The sequence below is a fragment of the Halichoeres trimaculatus genome, unplaced genomic scaffold (assembly GCF_033239565.1).
Source record: "Halichoeres trimaculatus isolate MK-OKI-2021-1 unplaced genomic scaffold, fHalTri1.1 fHalTri1_scaffold_20, whole genome shotgun sequence".
In the NCBI taxonomy this organism is placed as follows: domain Eukaryota; kingdom Metazoa; phylum Chordata; class Actinopteri; order Labriformes; family Labridae; genus Halichoeres; species Halichoeres trimaculatus.
Genome location: NW_027437198.1, coordinates 22,222,421 through 22,246,921, shown reverse-complemented (window position 1 = coordinate 22,246,921; position 24,501 = coordinate 22,222,421). Strand labels below are relative to the sequence as shown.

The following is a 24,501-nucleotide window of genomic DNA, read 5'->3' as shown; positions in this document are numbered from 1 at the left end:
GAAAGGCTTTCATTGCAACAAAAAAATATTTTATACACATTTTCATGTTTGGGTTGGGATCAAAATAACGGAGATTTCTGCTCGTTGAAATGACAGCTGGAACTTTGGACGGCCAGAGCCATGTGTGAGAAAACAGAGACGACACAAGGGCTGAATGCGTCCTTCAGCGTGAAGTGTCTCTGGTGGAAACCAGAAAGACTCTTTAACCAATCGGAGGAGTATTTGTTTGCCTGGAGGTGACACATTTTTCATGCTTTGCGTGTGGTGAGTCCAAAATCAAATTAACAAACACAAGTTCGTCGCAGGAAATGAAACAGCTGATGATAATATTTGTGCTAATGGGGATCCCAATTAAGAAAAGGAGCTTTAAAGAGACCTTAATTTAAAAACACACACGGACTGATGACGTGAGTGGACCTGCAGGAGTTTGGTGAGAATGAAATCTACTGAATATATCTAGAAAACATTTGCTGGTTGAAACAAAACAAGTAAACATGGAAAGGATCATTAAACACAGACACAGAGAGGCTACAGACAAACACTGGAGACCTGAATACTAAACCTTTTGACAGCTTCAGAGTTTGAAATCAAAAAACAAATTCTTCGTTTGTGATTCTCCTGCAGACAAAAATTCAGCTGCCGTGTAAAAACAAAACACATTTTAGGCTAGGACTTCATATTCTCATGTCAGGGTTAAAAACAATAGCTCGAGGACTCGTCCAGGTCAGAGGAGGAACGCCGCACAGTGGAGGGGAAACGTCAGTTCTTATAGGGCTGGTGATTCACGAGCCACTGAAGGCAGTGGGTGGGTAAAGTGAAGCTTATCTCACTGTTAGATACTTACAGCTAATGCAACTAAATACCATTGATAACAGCAAGAGTAATATTAATACATAATACTATGAAATGAAATTAAAAAGAAACGCTCAAAAACCACCTTCACGCTTTGAAATCTTGCATAACTGAAGACCAAATTGAAGTTTTTCATCTTAAAAGTAGCGATTTTAAAAACCCTGAATTTGTCGGATATTCCTGTGCGTCAGTGTGCAGATCTGTGTGGAAAGAGGGCAGCAGGGGGGAGGAGAGGGTTTGGACAGCAGGAGAAGGATCCAGGGGGTGGATTACGTGAGCTGACTGGGTTATTAGAAAAACAAAAATAAGGGAGCTGTGTGTTTCAAAACGGATATCAGCATGGGGACACAAAGACCTCTTCAGGCCTGGCTGCGTGGAACGACTCAGGTGCCGCTGAGTCGAACAATACGGCCACAGGAGAGCTGATGGTACAACAGAAGCCCTTCTCATAGCCTTCACATGCCAGGTAACAAGAAACCCCCACAGAGGAGAAAGGAAAAAAGTGGGCATGAAAAGTGCAAGTGTGTGTGTGTCGTGGTTTCCGGGGCGTTGAAAGGACAGCTGTGTGGCCATCCGGAGCAGTAGGGGGTGTTGGAGGGTGAGCCAGTGGAGTCTGGCGGCCCCATTGGCAAATGAGAAAGAGAAGCTTGTCCACTAGTTTAATGTCCCACGACAGTTCTCTGTTCCACACAGGCAGGGGATCTTGTTGTCCTCCAGGGGGAATTTGTAGTCGTAGGTGATCTCCTCGTTGACGCCGATGGCCTGCTTGGAGTAGATCACAATCTTTTTCTGGGACTCTATGGTGATCACCTTGGCGTAGCAGTTTGGCTGGAGGGGTAAAGACACAAAGATGAGAAGCAGCTCAAGAAATGACTCAGCTAGGATCTGAAACACATAAGGTTGTGTCCGAAATCATTCACTCATTCCCTGCTCGTTGCTAGGCGCCGCCCTGTTGGCTATGGCTGCCTTTTGCAGCAGTTCTCTCTTCTTTGTCCGTTTCTTGTAATTTTTTCGTCTCTTTTTCGTCATCTCTGTATTTGGAGTGGATCATTACTTTGTATGGTTCATTTGTTGGTCATGGACACCAGACTGGTTGTCTGTGTTTGTCTGGAGATCCTACATATAACCATGGCTGCATTGTTTACATGTGAAATCAGCTGTTTGCAGCCTGTAGCATGTCAATGCTAACTGGTGCTAGGCCTGATGTTTCCCCATAAGGTAAGGAGAAGGAGGTGAGGATGATGTGCTGGTTCTCTGGTGTGAGTGAAGAAGTGGCAACATGGACCTGTCCTTCCATCCATTATTATTGGGAACGTAAGATCTATCTCCAATAAGTTGGACAAGCTAGCCGTGCTAACCCAGTAACAGAGGGAATACCAGAGGGCAGAGTAGAATCATGCTATTACCAGACATGGCTAACAGAGCAAACATCAGACACCAACGCCTCATTGGAAGAGCTTCACCTGCTGTGAGCAGACAGGATCCAGGAGACAGAGACTGAACAGACTGCTGAAGAAGCTCAGTCCTGGACCCTGTGGAGGTGGAGGCTGGCTGAACTGGAGAATGATGGACAAGCTGTCATCATCTATTTTCTTATGGACCTTTTTGCACTTTCTTTGCTGTGACTTCAATTTCGTTAGTTCGTTTCTAATCTACTCACTATACAGTGAATTAGATGTAGTGGGTTATATAGTCCCAGGGTATCTGCAGGTTTCAGGAAGTCAAATTTAAGAATTTTTTAATGCCACCTTGAATGAAATTTAAGGCCAAAAACACTGTAAATATACGCGATGGTCGGGGGACTCTGCTGTATTTGCAATCAAAACAAACATCATCCAAAAATAAAAAATAAAAGACTGAAAATGTTATTCCTAAAAAAAGAAAACAACAGAAGTTCTCTACTCTAAGTTGTGAGACGGGCTCGACCGAAAGTTGAACAGAGAGATAAGTGTTATTCTCTGACAGTTTTCAATTTTGTTTCATGTTGTCAGTAATCATGTTGATGGTGGGATACATTGAGTGGACCATGCTCTCTCAGATTTCCACACTATACAGGGAATAGGGAGTGATTTCGGACACAGCCATCGTCACATGACTGAGACTCACAGTGCAGCAGTGGTTGATGAAACGGGCGAGGTTGCCACACTTGGTGGCGTCTATAATTGTGTCGTGGTCCACTCGGAACAAGTAGCTGCTCCCGATGCCCTGCTGAGCGTACCGCTTCTCTCGATTATCCGCCACCATCTGGACACAAGTTTCCAAACATCATGAGTGACCCAAAGATGTCCGTAAAGGTGGCTTTTACTCACACTTTGGAGACGACTGTGGACGTTACCTGTCTGATGTTTTGACCCACGTACTCAATAACCATTTCGTCAGCAGCAATGGGCTCCATGGCGAATAAGCCCCACTCGTGGATCCTGCTGCGTCCGAAACGAAGCTTCTTCTTACGGAACTGCATTTGGACAGAAACACATGTTGAAACAAATGTTCATGGGAAATGAATACAGAGATATGCATTCTTTGGTCTCAGCTGTGTCACATGTTTCACCTCGATACACACAAAAGCTGTGTGTCAGAGGTTTGAAAGCACTTTGAAGACGGCTAAAACCAGATGCAGCTTTTGTTGGTGAGAGGAATGGATCTTAAGTGTAAGCAAACTGCTCATTAAAGAGTCATTTCGAGGGAAAGACCCACATGGCAGATAGCTTTGAAGCTGATGTTAAAGTAGAGATTCCTTCTGTTTCCAGTTTGTTTGATCTCCAGTAGCTTTTTTAAAAGTCTGCATGTACTAACGTGTGTCAAAATGATAAGTGATTGCTGGCTGCAGAGCCTAAAGGAGTGCCTGTTTGAAATAATCTTCGTAGGAGGTTGAATTCTTGTTGGTCAAAAGTGAGTTGCCTCACCTGCTTTGAATCAGTTGTAGATAAACTAAACCTCTAGAAGGTGCAGAGAAGATTGCGCACTTTATCAGGATGTCTAAAAAATTGTTTACATAGCATGTGCTGATAAAAATACTCTTAAAGTTTGTGTGGGGAACTTCTGATCCTCTTTGGTCTTGTGCTCTAGCTCAAGCTTTGTCATAACTCTGGAAGAAATCCTGTCAGACAAGAGTTAAAAACACTGAACGTGTCGAGGACACACCAGGGCTGCACAGGCTCTACCTTAAGCTGGTTGAGTTTGAGCAGGTCAGAGTCCATGACAGCCGTGGCACCGATGACGGTGAGGAGGCGGCGTTGCTCTGAACGCCTCTCTGATAGCAGCCGGTTCGCTCCCTGACAGGAAAAACAGAAAGCAAGGAACTTTACAAAGAGGCAGAATAATCACGTTATCATGTGACCTTGAGGTGAAGGCGACTCAAACAGAGAACACTTCATAAGCAACAAGCGTGCCAATGTGTGCAAGGTTCATGTGGAAACGAATCCCTGAGTCAGCAGATTAGACTGTGAAGAAAGAGTAAAAGGAAGAGTTGAGGCAAGTTTGTCTTCCTTTTTTCATATGACACACACGTTTGGCAATTAGTTCAAAGTTATTACACCTCTTACAAATCGGATATGACTCTGAAAAGACTAAATATTGTGTTTCTTTTCAACTCAGCTCTTTGTGTCACAGACTGACTTTTAAGGTTCATGTAAGGATCAGACCCTACCTGACACAACAGGCCACACAGCTTCTGGTACAGGCCCTTGTGATGTCACGCATCGACTCCTGCAACTCCCTCCTAGCAGGTCTCCCTGCGTGTACATCTAAACCTCTGTAGATTACCCAGAATACAGCAGCACGTCTGGTCTTTAACCAGCCCATGACAGTCTCTCTTCATTGGCTTCAAGTAGCAGCTCCAATCAAGTTCAAAGCTCTTCTTCTGGCTCCTGCCTACCTGGGGTCCCTCATCCAGGTCTACACTCCTTCTCGCCCACTATGCTCTGCTTGTGAAAGACACCTGGTGCTCCCAGCCCAGCATGGCTCTAAATCTCTAGCCAGACTCTTCTCCTCTGTTGTGCCCAAATGGTGGAATGAATTACCTAACTCTTTATGATCCACAGTCCCTTTCTACTTTAAGAGATGTCTGAAAACTCACCTGTTCAGGGAACACTTAGGCACTTAATCTGACCCTTCTCCTCATTGTCCTCAGGGGTAGAGTGAGTCAGAAAGTTTAAGACTCAGCTCTTAGTGAATTTTCAGCACTATTACTGAATGTGGGTGAGGGTTGAAGTATAATTTTGCAGCAATTGATTGTGGTTTGTTGGCTACATTATTCTACATTATTTAATGAATAAATAAATATGTATCGCACTAACTAGGTTTTTCTTTCTGTCTAAATTCTTGCTTGTGTTGTACGTCACTTTGGACAAAAGCTTCTGCTAGGCCTGTCACGATAATCAATCAATTTTGGGGGGGAGTTTTCGTTTTTTTTTCTTTAGAGACAGGGTCTATGTTTTATTGTTTTTGATTAGTATTAATTATTTTCATTGATATGTATTTTTTTTCTTAAAGTGAGTCTCTTTATTTTCATTGTATTGTTTTTCTCTCTCTTGTTTGTTAAATTTATTATATTTTTTGTTTAATTTATTTTAATTAAAAGATCCTGACCTTTTAATTACAGTTAAATACTCTTAAGAAATTAAAGTTTCTTGCTTTTGATATGGTGTACTCACTTTATAATCCCATTTATCATAATTACATCAATGAAAAAATGGAAAAAAAAATCAAAATAATATGGACAATAATATCGTTTATCGGCAATAATATTTGGGAAAATTATCATCTAGCAAAATTTGTTATCGTGACAGGCCTAGCTTCTGCTAAATGAAACTGTAGGCTGAGAGCTAACATGTCATCTGTTTTCTCTGAACACTGAGAGCCTGTGCTGTTTACTCACCCACAGTCAGACCAGCAGGGGTAGGTAGACATGAAAATATCACAGAGTACCTGGGGCAGGTGCAGACTGTTCTCACAATAGAGGTCAAACAAGAGCTGCTGACTGATGTGGACTCCAGTTACATATTTAAGCTTATCTAAGGGTTATAAAAGAAACCTGGTGTTCTTCAGGGCTGTAAATGCTTTACATGAACAGACTGAGTGTGGAGTGATGAAAAGAGCAAAAGATTCTGAAAAGAAAATACAAACACAAGTTGTGTTTTATCGATTAAAAAAAAAGAAGAAAAGTCACGAGTTGCCTCCTCTTCTCCTGGGAAACCCCTCTAAAACAAACCTCATCTATGCCAGATGACTGTGTGCCTCCACCCCAACAAAATCCTTGTCGATTAAATTATTATGAAGCATTACCAAAGTACATACAACCCCTCTTTAATAACATATCCAGTCCCACCAAACCCCGCAGAGTTTGATAGCAAAACCAGCTCAGAGCCGAACAACAGATTTCTTTGCACGTGTCATCTGAGGCGCTTGAGGATTCACAAACAAACTGACCCACCTTAATTCCACAGCAACAGTAAACACTTTAAATGTTAATAATTCAGCTGTTTCTAATAAGCAAACATCACAGCTTCTACAGAGAAAATCCAGGCAGCCTCTGCCAAGAATATTTAGACCCCCGAAGCCTGTTGCTTCACTTGGATTGTTGCTTGTGATACTGAGGAGGAAAATCATGACATGACCAAGATCAAATGCAAAGTGAAACAGAAAGCAGCTTCTCCCTGATTTCCACACCCAAAGAAGAGGAGCTATCTTGTGTTTGACACTAGAGTGAACCAATATGATTAACATGAATCAGTGTGTGGATGAAACACGAGATGATGCTTAAATTTGAGCTGTTTTAGATAAGAAAAACAGCTTAGTCATGCTTTTAGCACATTTAACCTTTAAAAAGCTTCAAACATGTGCACTTGCAGCTGGATCTGATTTTAATCCCAAGCAGCAAAAAATACAACCCTCAGATGTTCATGATTATCAAGATTCATGGTGAACATTAACTCATGGAGCTGAGTCCAGAGTGACTCAGTTTGATGGAATATGTAACTCAGTCAGAAATTGACCAACGGACAACCCAAAATAAAGGGTTTCATGAAGCTCTTTCAGCTTGTTCGACGACAAAACACTCAGAGAGATTGGTGCTTTGCTTACCGATGTGTCGACATTCTCCACCTCCCGTATGACCTGTTCAGGAAGATCCAGGTCCAGATACACGTCCTTCTCTTTGCGGCTGATGGCGTAGTACCCCTCGCTCCTCGCACAGCCCGTCACGTGCTCACGAAGCTGCCCACCTGCGTTCTTCTTTTTCCGCCGAGGATTCGGCAAATTGGTTAGTGCAGCCCAAAGGTCAAGGCCAACAGCAGATAATAGAGCAGTGATATGAAGACAGAACATGTGAACACACAGACACAGATCCACACAGACACAGAAGGCCGTCACTGATAAGGATATTTGTGTGGGTGACCCAGTGAGTGTCGTTGAGCCAGTCAGAGCTGTGGTCGTCCTGAAGCAGCTTCTCATACGTCTTCTTCAGCAGCGTCAAGTCTTCGCTGTCAATCCCAGAGTTCCAGATGTCGTACAGGATGGTCATCTGCTCAAACTCGCTGCGGTTCTCAAACTTCACAGATAAAGGCTCCGGCGCCGGGATGGGCTTGGGCCAGTGCTGGGACGACGTGATCCCGGCCTCCTGCAGGAAGAGGCGCTCGCTCTTCCTCACCTCTTCAACCACCTCGTCCTCTGTGTCTGAGCTGGACAGCTCCCCCGACTCGAGCTCCTCCACGTCCACGTCTTCTTCTGAGTCCTACACAGAGGACATGAAAAGGAGGAGGATGGAGGGATGAAACAAACATTTCATTCTTTAAATAAAAGTGTGAAATTTTAATCTGTTTGCTGCATTTGTTGGAGATTTTTTGCTCTGTGGAAAGTGTTAACTGGCGTCCTGCTCAACACAATCACCTGAGTAATAAACTTTATGCCTGAAGCTTTGTTCCAACTTTGTCAGTGATTCACATTTCTTGGGAAAACCCAGATCAAGTTACAGAAACTATAAAAGTGTCACACTACTACACCAAAAACCTCAAAATAAACTTCCCAATGTTGACGCTTCTATTGTTTCACTCACGTTATGACCAGTGACAGACATTCACAGGCGTTTACAGGAACAAACACACACCTCTAGTTTCCGCTTCCTCTGTTTCTTGCCTGGCTGCTCCTTCTGCTTTTTAGTGCGTTCAACCTCCAGGTTCTCTTTGTCTTTTCTTCTCCTTTTTTTGCTCTTGTCCTTTTCGGGTTCGAAGCCCTTACCAACCCTGACCTTCTTTGATGACGGAGACAGAGCTGCAGTCTGACTCGCATCCTCAGACTCAGACAGCACCCCCATTGTAGATACAAACTCTCCTGTATCCGCCCGAGGTGGTAGTGCATCTCCAATGACCTCCTCTGGAGCTTCGAGCACACCAGAAATAGTGTTGAGGTCTGCAGGGAGCAGGACAGAGGAGTCCTGTTTGGAGGAAGTCCTTTTTGTACCTGATGGCACTGTGAGCACGAGGGGTTTGCAGTAGTTGTGTTCCATAAGGACAATGAGACCCTCTGGACTCACTAACAGAGACAGAGACCCTGATGAGAAGAGATCCTCCTCCATCTTCTGTTCTTCCGCCTCATCAGATGTCTCCGTCTCCTCCGAGTCCCCAGCATCAGGGTCCATTTTCAGGGCCACATCCGCCAGCACAGATAGGTCTGTGGTTGAAGCTGCAGCCAGCTGCAGCAGGCTCGATGCCCCGAGCTGCTCTCTGAGTTTAAACCTTTGCTCATTTTCATCCTCATCCTCTTCCTCTTTGAGGGAAGAAGCGGAGAGACTTGTCGTCCGAGGCCTGCCTCTGGACCGTTTATTGACAGGAGGAGGAGGAGGCGCCTCCTCGAAGGCCATCCTGCACATTGAGGCATGGTCCAAGGGCAGATTCTGCACAGTTCGGCACACCATAACAGGAGGGGCAGGGGATTTGGGAGACTCTTTGCCTGCACCTCGTTTTCCGGGGGACTTGATTGGGGTGGTCTGAGGAGAAATGGGTGGTCCCTTTTTGTACTCATCAGAATCCTGGATTCGTCCTGGCGGGGGCACAATGAGAGCGTTACCTTCACCTGGTTTGGAGGCAAAGGGAAGCAGCTGGATGCCGTGAGTTCCTCGAGCTGAGGGGGGCGAAGAAATGATGGGAGAGTCTGAGGGCCTGATTGGGGAGACGAGCGGAGAATCACCCGCCACTGGTGAAGGAGATGGAGACAGCGGGGCAGTCGGCAGATGAGTTTTGCCGTCGCTTTCTCCTGTGGAGAATGAAACAGTCTTTCTGCGTTTCTTGAGAGGGGGCACAAGAACAATAGGTGACGAAGGACGAGGGTATGGGGGTGACGAAGGACGCTTGGTGGGTGCTGCTGTTGTATCCTTGCCGTCCTTGGCATCGCCTGTGAGAAAAGCAGAGTTGAAACTGAACTTTTCTGAGAAAAGCTGGAGAGCAGACGGGAAAATGAATAATGTTTACAAAGACTCACCTGTTTTGACCTCAGTCTTTGGAACAGCTGCTGTGTTATTTTCCCTGAGAAAAAAACACAAAACAGAAATCAAAAGCAGTGATAGTGACAGGATGAAAAGTACGCTTTTAGGTGTTACACTGAGGGTAATTCCTCTTTTTCATCATACCTGTCGTCTTTCTCGATTGTGCTGTCCATGGTTGACTCATCCATGCTGTCCACCCCTGCCCTCTCTGCTTCTCCTTCATCCTCATCTTCAGAGGAAGAAGAAGAGGAGGATGCTGAAGAGGAAGAGCCCTCAGAGGATGAGGAGAGGCTCTCGTCATCACTATCAGCACTAAGGGCTTCATCTGAAAAAAAAAAAACAAAAAAAAACAACAAAGGTTTTTAAAGCTGTTAACAAATATCAAGAGGGAAAAAAAATGTCAAAACAGGTTTTAACTCACCATCAGACTCCTTTTCACTCTCCTCTTCGTCCTCCTGCACATAAAAAGGTTGGAGTTAAAAACTTTAGCAGAGCTGTGAAATGCTGCCATCTAGCTGTTAGTTCAAGAAAATAACTTTATCCCCACTATGCTGTCATTTTTTTAAAAGACAAATAAAAAAACCCACCTTCTCCGTCGAGGATCCATCAGACGTTTCTTCGCCCTCACTGCCGAGCTCCCAAGGCTTACGACTCCTTGGCTTCTTCTTCCTCCTCTTGTTGTCCCTTTCAGCTCCACGCCTGTCTGCCTCTGGGATTCTTCCTTCAGCGGCTACAAAAACAAAAGACGAGTTCAAGGTTCACTGCATCACGTCTATAAATCCATTCTTTTCAAAAGTCCAACCCTGGCTCTGCAAACCTTCGTCATCCTCGTCTGGCGGGGTTGAAGGACGCGGCCTTTTCATGTCTCCCTCTTGAAGCTCTTGAGGTTCTTTCCTTTTCACCTGAAACAAACACAGATGATGTTTTTATTAACAGATGAATCACAACTTCCAGTAGATTAATCCCCAAATTTAAAGACACATTAAACCCTGCAGCATTTGTTGAGTAGTTTTGTTATTAACAAAAATCTGCATCTGTTTTCTTGGTTGTTTAGTTGAATTTAAAGTGTCTTAAATTTTCCAGATCTTGTTTCTCGGAAATGTGACACGATTTCTTAAACTGAAGAAGTGAATTGCTGGTGAAGCATACCTCAATAAACTAGAAAAGCACTTAGAGAGCGCAGACCTCTGCCAAGGATATTGTGATTGCCTTTTTAGTCCTACTTTAATGTTATACTCCCTTTCAGCAGACTGTCTGCTACAATTTGGTGTTAGTTGCAGGTTTGTACGATGATTTGTTTCCTGACAGAGTTGATATTATGATGACCCAGGACATATTTCATATTCCAGATCTTAGTATCCAGGAAATTGACAGGATCTGGATCCTACTTTTACATCTGTCAGAAATTATGGTGACCTTGTCTTGTATTGTTTTGCAAAGCAATCAGACTGTTTATCTTGGAGTTATATACACATATGGTGAAAACAGCCCTATCGCATAATGAAAAAGAATCCTGGATCTAGAAGGTGGTCCAGATCACCTCCAAAGTTAAATCCCTTCTTCCTTATCCCATTTTAAACATTTCCTGAAAATTTCATCAAGATCCGTTTGTTACTTTTTAAGTTATGTTGTTCACAGACAAACAAACAGACAAACTCTCGAAAAAACATAACCTCCTTGGCGAGGTAATTAAAAATATACCCCGGCCTCCATATGTAACGCTAAGATACAACCAAATATCTGCTAAATGTGGTGTTTTTACCTTGAAAGAAGGCAGTCGTAGGGCTCCTCGGATAGAAAAACCTTCCATGCCACCGCTCTTTGCCCAATCTACTAATGACGTGAGAGGCTCCCGAGGACGGTTGACCTTTTCCTCTTTCTTCTCGTCATCTCGTAAGGCTGACACCCCTCTAACCATGGTCTGGAAAGGCTGAAAAAAATCAGAAGATAAAAATATAATTCTAATCCCTTTTCATTTCAAGTCAAGCATATGATTAATGCTTAATGTAGTCGTGTTATCCTCACCTTGGCCTTGGTTTCTTTCCTCTCCCACCACTCGTCAAAAGTTGCAAAGGCAACATTCTCCACCATCTTGCGGTTCAGGTCCCTCTGCATGATGTTCTTCATTTCCTGGATCAGAGTCGCCAGGACCATCTGTACTGTAGCCTCATGTGGAGTCTCCACCAGCAAAGGCATCTCCTCACCAGGAGCTCTGTATTCACCTCCATCTCCAGGCAGCATGGTGCCATAGCCAGGTGGAGGCATGTACGACGGGTAGTGTGGGGGTAAGACATGTGGCGGCCATCCACTATGAGGAGGTGGTATCCCGTGGTGTGGAGGTGGTGGTATCTGCGTGCTGTGGGGGTCAGGGTAGGGGTAAGGCATGTGTGGGGGCATGTAACGGTGGTCCTGGTCGTAATGAGAGCTCGCCCCGCTACCCTCTTGGTCCATGTATGGGTGGTGTGTGTGTGGTGGTGGCATTGAGTGGAGATGGTAGGAGCTGTAGTCTGCCGTAGCTGCCTCTCCAGGACCTGGGGTGCCGTTAGCTGACGACATGCGCAGCTGGTGCAGGCGGCTTAGCATGTGGGTCTGCATTTGGAAGGACATAGGGGCTCCACCGCTGTACTGGTTCATCAGCTCCATGGAGGTGGCGTAGTCATACATGTGGTGGGGAATGGGAGGGGGGTACTCAGGGTGCAGCTCCATGTGGGACAGAGGTGGGATCCCAGGAGGAGGTGGGGGCTGGAGGGAGTAACCTGGGGGAGGTGGAGGGGGCAAATGAGGGGGATACGAAGGTATGGGAGGATGCATTGAGGTGCCAAAGTGCTGTGTTGAGTCAGAGATAGGTGGAGGTGAGGATGAGGGGTCTGATGTTTGGGATGGCATGGCAGCCTGGGATGAGGAGGGCGAGGAACCTGAGGTGACTGTGGGCTGGAGAGGGGCCGCTGTGGTTATGTTGGTCTCCTCCTCTTCATCATCTGAGATCTCCATGTCTTCACCTGAGGAGTGGGGAGAGGACTGAAAGAAAAAGGGAAACCATGAGAGTGTGCAGAATCAAAATCAATAAAGAAACCGAAAGATGAAACACAAATTAGTTCAGCTACTTTTTGGGCTTTTCCTCAATGAGATGTTAATCTTACTTCTCTTTTACTTCCTGATTGCTCTTTATAAGAAGAAATAAACAAGACTATGTTTTGCATATGCATTTTTACATATAATCATAAAACCATAAGATAAGTTCGCTGATTTAAGTTGCTTCCCACTTCCCAGTTTTGGTGCCTTTACTTTTTTTACTTGGGCTCAAACTCTGAGTATTATCCCACACTTCCTCTGTTACCTGACTCTTTCCGTTGTAAGGTGGCGTGTGTGCTCCTGTCCTGCTCTGGCTATCAGCAGATCCAGCTTGTAAAGATTCCTCCTGCACGGTCCCGGTCACAGTGAGGCCAACCTGGGGTTGTGGTTCTTCAGGGGGCAGGATATGTGTCGAGTAGGATGAAGAGGTAGGTGTTGATGGTGTAAGAACAGTGGGGCTCTTCCTACCTTCTCCACCCTTACCACGTTTCCTTGCCCTGCTGCCATCTCTATCTCTTTCACCTTTCCTCCTCTGGTCCTTCTCCCCGTCGTCCTCCACCTGATTACTGCTCGAGCGCTCCCCTGTTGCATCACCTAACCCTACTTTCCGATCTCCTCCATCCCCTCGGATGCCCCTCTGCTTCTCTTCTTTTCTGTCTTCCTCCTCTTCCTCATCAGAAGCCAGGAAAGAAAACTTAGCCTTTTGTTCCTTAAGGAGCATCTCAATGCGAGAGTCAAGGCTACTGCTGTGATAAACAAACGGTAAGCTCTCATTGGTGGAATCTGGCTCTGGGGAGGAAGAGTCACGTTGAGGAGGAGGAGGTGGAGAGCTGGAGGAGGAAGGAAGATGTTGGGGGAGGGAAGCGGATGAAGGTGAAGTAGAGGAAGAAGCAACGGTTGGCAGGGGAGGAGAGGAAGGAGGAGGTGGAGGCGTCTTCGGTGGAGCTGGCGGTGTGCTGGGACGGCGTTTGGGCTTCGTCCAAGGCTCTTCGTGAGCGGGACTATCCTGGTTGAAGTCTAGTGTTCCAAATGTTTCAGCTACAGCTGCTTCAATGACTGAAGCTGGCGGGAGTGGAGGTGGCGGTGGGGGTGGTGGAGGCAGAGCACTGTGGTGACCTGTGGTATTGAAGTCCTTTTCAGCACCTACTGAAGGCTGAGAGCTTCTCTCTGAGAGGCTTGTGCCCCCTAGACGAGAGGGAACATCCAATCCCTGAGGAGGGGCTGGGGCGGGGTCTTTGGAAGAGGAGTACGCAGAGTGAGATGAGGGGGGAGGAGACATGCTGTTGGAGGAAGAGCGGTAAGAGTTTGTGTTGTATCTGGGGTCAGAGCTGTTGGAGTAGTCACTGTCTCTGTCCCTGTCTCTATCTCTGTCTCGGTCCCGGTCTCTGTCCCGGTCTCGGTCCCTGTCCCGGTCGTGGCTGCTCCTCCTGCGGCTGCTGCTGCCGTGGTGGTTGTGTGAATGGTGGTGGTTGCGGTGTCTCTGGTGGCCGTGGTCACCTGATCGGGAGCCCAGGCTGTCTCGCCGGTACCCCCTCTCATCCCTGCGCTCTGAGTGATGATGGGAGTGATGGGAATGGTACTTTGAGGAAGAGTTTGTGTCTTGCTGGTGGTGGTAAGATGACCTTCTGGAGCCGATCCCCCCGGCCCCATAACGGCCCCCTGAGTCTCTGTCCCGCTCCAGCTCCCTCTCTGACATCGGGGGCTGATCATACTGAGTGGCTAGAGGTGGTGGTGGCATTGAGGAGTGGTGCCCAATGTGTGGCCCTGGCCCTCCAACATTGGGGTATGGAGGGTAGCATGGTGGCTCGTTGGAGCGGTATGATGGGGTCGGGGGGTACATGGGGCGACCTCGATGATACACTGCAGGTTCCTGTGCATCCTCAGAGTAGCGAGACACTTTGTATCCTACAGTAGATGAGACTGCAGAGGATGAGGATGAGGAAGGAAGCATGTCCTGGAGAGGGTATCCGCTGCCCAAAGTGCCAGTGTTGTAGCCAGAATGCCTACAGAGCAAGAACAAGGGGACCAAATTGTTAATTTGTCGACCTGAGCATGATTGACACTAACAAAATATCAGCTTCAAACTCCCACTCCTCAACTGATTCTCAAAGCCACTTCTGCTAATTCAAGGAAAAACAAGCAAAACAGCAGAGAGCCTTTAAAGGATAAGTTCGGTTTATACAGCTTTTACATTGTTTATAGAATGAAGTTGATCAAAATACTCACCCAGAAGGCTTTCCTGATCCAAGCAGTGCTTTGGGAGATATTTAGATCCAAAATCGTGCAGCGGACGTCCGTATAATGGGATCCATCGGGGCATAGACAGCACCGCTCCTAAAACTGCATTAATCGTCCAAAAACTTGTGTTTTTCACCAATATTCCATCATGGTCCGCTCCGGGTTAGTCCTCTGCTGCAGTCTGTGTCACTCCAGACAGCACTGTGTGGCTGTACTGACCTCTGAACTGGCACAGACTTTGTTTAAGCTTGCCCCTCCGCGCATGTGCAATACTCTCTAGAGAGCTGACTCCTTTCTTTGAGGGGCAAACATAAACAAAGTCTTCGTCAGTTCAGGGGTCATTAGCAGAGGACTACCCCGGAGCGGACCATGATGGAATATTGGTGAAAACACAAGTTTTTGGACAATTAATGCAGTTTTAACAGCGGCGCTGTCTATGCCCCATGGATCCCATTATACCGACGACCGCTGCACGATTTTGGATCTAAATATCAGGAAAGCCTTCTGGATGAGTATTTTGTTCTACTTCATTCTATAAACAATGTAAAAGCTGTATAAACCGAACTTATCCTTTAACGATATTTTGCAACCTACAATCATCAAACAGCCCTTGTATGACTAATCAACAGATGTTTTATGGAAACCATTGTAACGCAATAAAATCTACATTTTTAAAAGTTCAAAAAGACTGGTCCTCTGTGAAAACAAGCAGCTTTTCTAACCCTGACCCTAACTTTCCCACCCTGAAACTCAACATTTGCCTCAAAAACTGACCTGTTGCCAGTGTAGCTTGAGTCTTGTAAGAAAGAAGTCCCAGATCTGGAGCTATACGGTGTTCCTCCACCACCCTGAGATGAAGCAGAGGAGCTGGGGGTGAAGGGGCCAGACATGGAGGAGGGAGGAGTGTCTAGACGTTGCTCACTGAAACCAGTATCTGCCGAACAGGGGGTGATGCTGCCTGATGTGAGGGCCTGGACTCCTGCTGCCAAGACTGCAAGCTCGCTTGAGAGCCTCCGTCTGATTTCTGATGACTGTGCAGCAAAAGGAAAGGATTTCTTTAAAATTCAGACACAACCAAGCATTTGTTATCATGAGATGTTTTAACTCTGAAATGCTTATTACAATGTACATATAATACACACTATGATAAATCATTAATAATTTATCAAATTGGAGCCAGAAATGGTTTTATTTCCAATCATGCTGTTACTTACTGTATCAGGCTGTGGCTGTGTTGGAGTCGCTGGCTGGATCCTGTCGGTTAAAGCCTTGCCTCCCAGGGGCACTGTCTGAGGGGTGTAAGACCCATTTACGATCAGGTCATAATACTTCTGTCTTTGCTGGCCTGTGAGGAAAAGCAGAAGTGACAGAAAATTGAACTAAAGACATCAACTTTTTGTGTTTAGTGAGCATTACTATACAAACATGTTCATAACAATGGAGGAGGTCCCAGTGATAAAGTAATGACAGCTTCCATTCAAGAATGCATCAGGTTGGGTGTTGGCTCTGCTTACCTTTTATATCCAGTTGAGCATGAATGATGTTGCCCATGACAGAAGTGTTGTGCAGATGCTTCACTGTGTCTTTAGCTCCTCTCGTGCTGGTGAACAACACTCTGGCTAGGCCCAAGTGCTTCCTGGTCTTTGGGTGAAACAGGATCTCCATCTCCTCCACTTCTCCAAACTTGGCGCACATTTCTGCCAAGAAGGGCTCCTTGATGTTATCATTGAGTCTAGCAAAGGTCACCTCCTTGAGGGGTATCGGGCCCACGTAGAACTCATCAAGCTGCAAAGGAATAAATAAGCAAATGAGGGGAGGATATCTTAGCTTTCTAATCAATAAGGATGCTGAATCGAGTGGATATGGCATCAAACAGCTTTTCTCACCTTAAACTTCGGCACGGGCAAAGACAGTTCTGTATACCTGGACCACAGTCTCCGGGGTCTAGGGTCCCGCAGATCCCCCACAGGAGGAAATCCAGAGTCCTGCAAAAGAAAAACAATATAGTTTGGAGTTAAATGGTGAAATCTGAGACATTTGACTCTCTAAGGAGTTAAAAAGGTAGAAAATAAACTCACTGGCACACTGAAATGTATTCCATCATATCTGTAGATTTTTTGGGTGACCCGTCTGATGCCTGGGTCCTGGACGAGTTTGTAGCTCTTCCACTGCAAACTGACAGCTTTTTGTGTATCTGCCCCACTGTCTGGATCCATCCTACAACTAAGTATCAAAGGAAGGTAAGATTTTAGTCAGTGCAACAGAAAAGACAGACAAGAAGCAGGATTACCATTATTTTCCTATTCTGCTTCAAAGCATACAAAATGTATTAAGTTGTTGTTGTTTTATATCCAAATGTGCTTATACTACATTCTCTATTAATTCATTTAAATAGTTAAGGCTTTTAATTTTCCTTTAACTATCCAAACAAGAAAGTGTAATGTTTGAGAACAAAAGACAACTCTTTCTTATAGTTGACAGTTTACATTAAGAGTCTAAATGGCCCCATAATAACTTCCTCTCTGATAATAATGAAATCGAAATCAGGAATCGATAAGAACTGAAATTGATAACACTGAAACGATGTCCATGCCTATGTAATAGCTCCTGTAATAAGACAAGACAGAGTGAAGGCCTGGCTTGTACGCCGAGGAGTTAATGGTTTGTAATTTAGCCGTAAAGTGTTTGAAATGCTGCAGTAATTAATGTAAAGGAGGTCATGAGGTTTACTGTATGATACCGTGACAGGACGATGAGCTGCGTCACATCAGTAAGCCGGGCATTAACATGCAAAATACATCCGTGGACACTCATTTTCAATGCAAACACAAGAATTGTGAGGTACGAAACTCTTTGGGACATTTACTAAGATGCTGCATGCTGTCAAAACAATGACCAGTGTTACGTTCAGTTAGCAACATGCTAGCTGCAGCAACAAAATGCAAATAAACCGTTTTCCTACATTGAAACAAGATTCGTGTTAACAAAAGGTTCACTCTGGTACCAAACTACTTTGCAGCGGCTGTGTAAGATAACGTAAATGTATGATAAATTACTTGTGATTTCTCGATTTAGCTGTGGCAGGTTAATTCTGTCGATGCTAACGTTAGTGCTAACTAGCAGGAGCACCAAGTTAGAAGTCGAATTTATATGTTTTTGGCCCTCCCTCCATAACAACTATATTTGATCTATAACCGCTTTGATATTCGTTCACAAAGAGGCACTAGTTTGCCCCAAGTTCGCTAAAATTAAGACCCCACCTCTTCGAGACCTACTGCCCGCTCATCCGAAAGTAGCAACCCGCCGCTACAGTGTAGGCAGCAGCAGCCAGGCCCGGGAGACGAACAAGAAAAACACTGAGACCCTAACAGAGAAGGGACACCTCCGACCCGCTGCTTGAACTCAACTTACGGGCCAAACTGAAACCGCAATCATTCCGGTTGCTACTCAAGACTTCAACACGCCTTTCCGAGCAATAAAACCTTTGTTTTCGCTTTAAAATCCTAATATTATTGAGAGAGCCGCCATCGCGTAACCAACCTGAAAGCCTCGCCTGTTCTCCATCAGTGTATGTACATGCAGCCTTCGATTCCTCACCGACACTTTCGACAAAGCTGTATCATGAAAATAAAACGAGACAGGTATCATACTGAAATATAAATTAATATATTAAATAAATATCAATAATTTGCTTCAAGTGAAAAGTGAGCGGACTTATTTTATCCCAATTTTGAACAGCTATAAAATTACGTTAGAATCTGCTTATACGAACCTAAGTACACAAAAGTCGTCATTGCGCCCTCTAAAGGCTCATCCGTGACAACACAGCCTGTGTACATTTTTTTCTAAATGAAAGGCCCTTTGAGGTGTTTTTAAGTGATATTGAAATACTCTTACCTATATATATATATATATATAATCCCTTTTCATAACCTACAGTTAAAAAAGACCAAATCGGGTATTTCCCCAGGATTTTTCAGTATCTGTTGCCGACCTGACCAAGTTATTTTTTTTGTTTCAGAAAAAGAAATCTGTGTCGTACACGGTTGCAACCTGTTTTATACAGTTTATGTTTGTATGGTTGCAACACGATATTGATCTCTGTACAATGTTCTATATAAATTAAAAAGGGAATAAAAACATACCAACAATATACAAATATCTGTTGATGATTATATATATATATATATATATATATATATATATATATATATATATATATATATATATATATATATATATATATATATATATTTAATCATCAACAGATATATATATATATATATATATATATATATATATATATATATATATATATATATATATATATATATATATATATATATACAAATGGGTGAATTCTTGAACATCATACTCTATGTATGTACTGTATATACTGTTTGTAATCATTTTGTAATTATTTAAACGTAAATCAAAGGTGTTAAAACAATATAGGTGAGTAAAACATTTCACACAAAATGAAACTGCCATCAGCAAAAGGGTGAATACAATTAGTCACAATCTTTGCTGTTATGGTTGACTGTTGGTTAAATACAGATCCAAAGTGATCAGTATTCTCACTCAGTTTAATGGCCAATATCAGCACTGAGTAAAATACACAGAGGATCATTTCTGCTGCTAGAATTCATGTGAGCCTGTGGTTAACTTAAATATTTACGAGGATAATCAAATTCCAATATGAAAGTTCTTCAGCAAAACATGTGAACCAACTTGAACCACATGGGTGTGGCATTAGATTTAACATTCAACACCAACTGTCAACTGTTTTATTACTTAGAAAGCCATAAACAAACAAGATAATACCTAAGTGAACTCCCTTTGGCACAAAATGATATGGTTAAGGTGTTGACAGAGACTGCTTTAAATTAAGCGCGATAAAATACAATCAATCCCCTGAATCCAGATTTATAAAGAATACAAAGGCAGAGCACCAAGAAGGTGTCAACAACTGCACTCAAGAAGTGCTCCTAAAAAAGGCCGCCACATATATCCAAGATGACTGACTTCATTTCACTCCACACTAATTATAAATCTGATCAAACTAATTTAAATCTGCACAGACATGGTCATTGTGTTTATTTTAGCCTGTTAACCACCCTGATGTAACAAGATCCAGCGTGCACACTGCTGACACTACCTAGAAGCTAATTTTAGCATCCAGCCTTGCCCATTCTGGTCCCTGTTACACACCCTTACTCTAAATGCCTGATACCAACATTTAAGAGTGTCAATTTAAATTAAATAATACGCTATGTTGACATTTATTGTATCTAGTCATGCTCAGAGAATTAAAATTAAACTGCTAAAAAAACCAACAACAGAAACATTTTCTATCAGATTCCAGTGCATTTTATTATGTTTGTTCAGATAAGAAACAGCCAGCAAGAACCGATGTCATAACAGATATAAATAAAAAAGAATTTAGGATTATATTAATGCTTATAAATACCCATTGAAATCAAAGCAATGCTTAAATTCCATTTAAAAATTCAGCTCAATGCCACCAAATGTGTTCCTTCCCAGCAGATTAAAAAGATCAGTTAGTTACACAGCTTTCCACAGAGCTTAGAGTAGTTTTGTTGAGATACTTGGACAAAACATGAATAAGACTTAAATTTTGTGGACTGATTTACTGATTTGATGGGTAAAAGGTCCCTCTCACATTCAACAGACAAGTGATGATCAGTCTTTCAGATTAAGCCTGATGGAATAATTAGTGACAGACAGCAAAGCTTAACAGAGGCACAGGACGTCTGATAAGAGTTGGAGCGACTGTGATCCGGTGCTGCAGGCTGTGGTGAGAGAAGCTGGACAGAACCGACTACGCTGAGCACTGCTTTTATATGTGCTTGTCATCATCAGGATCCCTGTAGTGATTTTTCACATGGCTTTCACTTTGATTTGCTTCATCTTCATCTGCTTCTTCTCGATCTTCTTCTGCTCACGGCGCTGGGCAGCTTCCTGGAAAAAAAACAGACAAGAAAAACATGATGAAGCTGCAGTCTAACAGAACTCAAAACTTACTGCTATAATCCATTTTCATGTATCCACAATTTTTATTTAGGTAATCTATAGAAAAACAAAATTTAAAAAAGGGTTTATTATCATTTGATTTTTATTGGTATGGTATCAAAGTTAAAAATTACAACCCTCACCTCCAGACGACGCTGTCTCTCAGGATCCTCCTCATTCATGATCCTCTCCTTCTCAGCTCTCTTCTTCTCCTCACGGCGTGTCTGGGCTGCCTCCTGGCGCTGAGCATGAGTCTGCTTCAGGAAGTTTTCCTCCACACGGGCACGGTTCCTGTCTGCTTTCATTTTACCCTAAACATACAGGGAAAATAAGGGTAAGTGACTGCTGAACAGTCAAAGAGCGCTGAGTGCAGCACAGGATTGGGAGTGTTCACTCACCTCTCTGTTAAGACGAAGTTTCTTGACCTTGTCAATGCTGTAGATCACCATGTTCATCAGAGGAAGCAGAGTGTCCATGTCTTTGGGAGAGGTGTTGCCCATGCCAGGCACTGTCCAGAAACACACACACACATTAAGAGTGCATTAAACACACTATTGGGTAAAGGGGTATTAGAGCTGTGGGGACAAAATTCTTACCATTAAATGTAAACAGCAGCGTCTTCTTTGTCTCAGGCAGCTTTAAAGGCTGACCCTCCCTGAAGAACAACACAGGAAAGATAAATATTGCTCACGTAATGGTTTAAAGACACAACAACACTGGACATGTACTCACTCTTGCATAACTTTTGGACCAGAAAATTGGTCCGAGAAATGGATGGACTCGATCTTGTCAGCATGGTTGGTGATATAGTGCACCATCTGAAAAAAAAGCAACATAACCCCACACAAATGTCAGAGAGATGATTTGGAAAGAGAGAGGTGACGCTTGGAAGCTGTAATAGATTTTAATTAATGTAAAACTGCATATTGAAATAAATGTATCAGAACGATACCTTGTTGTCCATCACCCCATCTGTGACCTCGCCCATCTCGCTAAGAATGGCCAAGGAGTCTGGGAGTCCGTGCTTGGCCCCGGACTTTGGCTTGTCCCCACAGAACTCACTCTGTGGAAGAAGAACAGAAATGTTGGGCCACTGTGTAAAGCTCCATTCATTATGAGATTCCTTCAATGTGATGCACAAATGTCACAAAGGATACTTACCAAGTCCTGCATCTCCTTCTGGAGCCTGGCCATGGCCTTTTTGGTGCCAACAGCAAACACAAAAGTGTCCATGTCCTCATCATTAAGAGTCACTTTGATTTGCTTCAGAAAAGAAACAAAAAGAGCGAAAAAGAGAAAAAAAAGATAAATGAGTGACAATGATTATGATCCAGTGTATCTGTTTTCTTAGCTGTACACGCTAAGTTGTTATTTGACCGCGACGTACCACTTGATCACAAGCTGGCCTCATCATCCTAGCCAGAACGTTAAGCAGGTCCTGCCTCTTCAGGAACTGGAACAAACCACAGAGACTGTTACATGAATACATAACAAACTCTTTGACTTGATAAGACATTGATGTCTCCTACCTTAAGTTGGATCAACATCCCTTCACAGCACACACGCCCAGAGCACCACAGGTTGTAGATGTGCTCATTTTCCTGGTTCAGCTTTCCAGTGCTCACTGCCTCTTTACTGGTTCCATCATCCCCTTAAAAAGCAAACTACTGTCAACACAAGGTCTGCTTCCAACAATCAAACTCCCGTAGTTAAAAAAAACACAGTTCATTTACACCAGCTACACTCACCCACTAGTGCAAAGTTACTCTCCAGAAGTTCCCTGTGAGAGTTGAACCAGGCCTGAGCCAGGCGACTGTTCTTGTTCTTGCCAATGATGTAGTTCATGATGTAGGCCAACAGGCCGGTCACCATCAAGATCTCCATGTAGTAACTCTCCCAACTGTTCTGCAGATGTGCAGGGACCTGCAGACAAAGAAAAATGACATTAGAAGTAAATCTGAGCTACACTCACACCAAACAGTGAAGCAGTCTGAATATTGTCTGCTTTTATTTTTTCCTACATCCACAGAGCTGCATCTCAATTACCAAGAAAACATGAAAACCGTTTTAAGCCTCCACTGAGGATTTGTGTACATTAAGAGCCAGGGTGGGTAACAATCAGCAGATGACAGTATGTGAGAAGATTTCAGTAATTAGCTCAGCTTACTGTGTGGATTATGAGGGGGTCCTTCATAGAGTGGCCCGTCTTCTCCATGTCTCCAATTCCCTCAAACTCCTCCTGGTCGTATTTGCTGTATATGTCTTGATCCTATCAAAATCAGGGAGTGAAGGTACCATGAGCAATGACAAGAAAAAATGATATAACTCAATAATAATGTTTAATTAAATATACCATCAAACTGAGTCAATGTGAAGTGATAGTCAGTACCTGTGTCTCAGAGTCGTCAAAGCCATCCTGGCCATCTTCCAACTCCACTGTGGCTTCATCTTCATCTTCATCCTCCTCATGCTGTGAGGACTGTGAGGCACGAGGTGGGGGTGCTGTTTCCGGCTCGGCTACTGGGTCCTCATTCATGTCCTCAAATTCTGCAAAGTCATTATCATCAAAGTCTGCTAGGTCCTCACCGTCGTCGAAATCATCATTGTAACGTCCCCTGGAAACAGGAAAGGCCAGGAGGAGGAGCAGAGCAGGGATCAGGAGGAAATATGTTCCTCGCATCTTGGGACCTGCACCAAAGTGGGAGAAAACAGGAGTCAGACAGGAAAGTGGCTAAAGGGAGGAATATCTCATTCCTAACCTAAAGGGTTAAACTGTCACGCCTATCTAAAAACAAGAAGTCAGAGATGATGAAGAGACTATTGAGCAATATACAAAGCTGTTTATAACAGTTTCTGTGCACAATAAGGTTAAATTTGAGTGTTGACAGGGCAGGGCCTTTAAACATTAAGGGTTTCAGTTAAACTGTTACACATTACAATGATGGGTCAGCCACCTTTCACACATGAGGACTAGTGACAGTTCTTAAAGTGAGAAAAAAACATGGGGACTGAGGCTAAAGAAAGTGCGTAAAGGAAGTCATGCCAGCTTATGTTGTGTCACCTGCTCTCAGGCAGTGTTTGACACCGCAAGAGGGAAAGAAAGAAAGAAAGAAAGAAGATGAATTTTATAAAGATTAATAAATCACAACTCGGAGCTGCATAAGTGGTTGTAACGAGTAGATTCACGACCAGATAACTGTCGAAGGCACAACTAACTTCAAAGGTTATAAGCCTGAGACACGCTGGCTAAGACGCTACAATAGAGGCCCATGTCGGTGGTTCTGTGATAGTAAAGTAGCAATGAGACTAAAAACTGTTGAGTTAACTAATAGCATGTGTGGAATTAAAGCTTAAGCCGTCATCAGGTCTCTGTTCCAGACCCATCCCCCAGCTCTCTTTCACTTTATCATTAGCTGTTAGCAAATCTCCATTAGCATGATAGCATGGCACCTTGTTTCTATCAGCCAATCTTATCTTAGCGCAGACCAAACTTCCTTCGGATGATACAAAAATCTCAGATAAATCCCTTTTTTAACAGAGACAACAAGAAACTTACCTCTTTTAAGATAAATGTTACACTGATTGAGCTAAAGTAGCCTGAACTGCCCTTGCGGAGATGTTACGCCTGTGACTGCTCACTACACCACATTGGATCGACCTTTCAAAGTAAAAGTATCGCGACAGGATATCTTAAAGGTGCAGTGTTTTTCTCATTAAATTGAAGCAACGGCAACAAGTTAGAAGTTAATAAAGGAGAAGCAAAATAAAAGAAATTGTACGTTTTATCAGTCTGAATTCTGGGTAGAAAAGACACAAGCAAAAACAAG

General features: G+C 43.7%; 2 protein-coding genes across 4 annotated transcripts; both read right to left on the bottom strand.

Annotated features, from left to right (window-relative positions):
• Positions 1-511: 511 nt before the first annotated feature.
• setd1a (SET domain containing 1A, histone lysine methyltransferase) lies at positions 512-18,256 on the bottom strand. 3 transcript variants are annotated; one of them, XM_074696062.1, is made up of 21 exons: positions 18,182-18,256; positions 16,720-16,864; positions 16,528-16,626; positions 16,156-16,426; positions 15,856-15,986; positions 15,416-15,672; positions 12,669-14,406; positions 11,357-12,349; positions 11,094-11,261; positions 10,149-10,233; positions 9,919-10,061; positions 9,753-9,786; positions 9,476-9,656; positions 9,328-9,371; positions 7,958-9,240; positions 7,237-7,585; positions 6,937-7,118; positions 4,017-4,127; positions 3,188-3,307; positions 2,959-3,096; positions 512-1,680 (listed from the first exon to the last, which is right to left on the bottom strand). In XM_074696062.1, exons 2-21 carry the CDS (start codon positions 16,855-16,857, stop codon positions 1,507-1,509), a joined length of 6,639 nt encoding a protein of 2,212 aa, XP_074552163.1. In that variant the 5' UTR covers positions 16,858-16,864; positions 18,182-18,256; the 3' UTR covers positions 512-1,506. The 3 variants fall into 3 exon arrangements, with proteins under 3 accessions (XP_074552163.1, XP_074552164.1, XP_074552165.1); XM_074696063.1 differs by lacking the exon at positions 18,182-18,256 and adding an exon at positions 17,902-18,170; XM_074696064.1 differs by lacking the exon at positions 18,182-18,256 and adding an exon at positions 18,053-18,170.
• Positions 18,257-20,001: 1,745 nt separating this feature from the next.
• Positions 20,002-24,346, bottom strand: ccdc47 (coiled-coil domain containing 47). The gene is made up of 13 exons (XM_074695847.1): positions 24,231-24,346; positions 23,064-23,362; positions 22,842-22,943; positions 22,423-22,597; positions 22,204-22,325; positions 22,062-22,127; positions 21,836-21,937; positions 21,627-21,737; positions 21,407-21,492; positions 21,271-21,329; positions 21,073-21,182; positions 20,818-20,985; positions 20,002-20,623 (listed from the first exon to the last, which is right to left on the bottom strand). Exons 2-13 carry the CDS (start codon positions 23,352-23,354, stop codon positions 20,543-20,545), a joined length of 1,473 nt encoding a protein of 490 aa, XP_074551948.1. The 5' UTR covers positions 23,355-23,362; positions 24,231-24,346; the 3' UTR covers positions 20,002-20,542.
• Between the last annotated feature and the right edge of the window lie 155 nt (positions 24,347-24,501).

Bases quoted from the DNA above. Each gene is read 5' to 3' on its own strand.
- setd1a (XM_074696062.1), bottom strand. From the start codon at position 16,857: ATGGATCCAGACAGTGGGGCAGATACACAAAAAGCTGTCAGTTTGCAG. The intron at 15,987-16,155 runs GTAAGCAGAGCC...TTTTCCTCACAG, and splicing joins TGCTCAACTGGATATAAAAG to GCCAGCAAAGACAGAAGTAT. The intron at 7,586-7,957 runs GTGTGTGTTTGT...TCCTCTGTGTAG, and splicing joins AGAGGAAGCGGAAACTAGAG to GACTCAGAAGAAGACGTGGA.
- ccdc47 (XM_074695847.1), bottom strand. From the start codon at position 23,354: ATGCGAGGAACATATTTCCTCCTGATCCCTGCTCTGCTCCTCCTCCTG. The intron at 22,326-22,422 runs GTGAGTGTAGCT...TTGCTTTTTAAG, and splicing joins GAGTAACTTTGCACTAGTGG to GGGATGATGGAACCAGTAAA. The intron at 21,330-21,406 runs GTGAGTACATGT...GTTGTTCTTCAG, and splicing joins GGTCCAAAAGTTATGCAAGA to GGAGGGTCAGCCTTTAAAGC.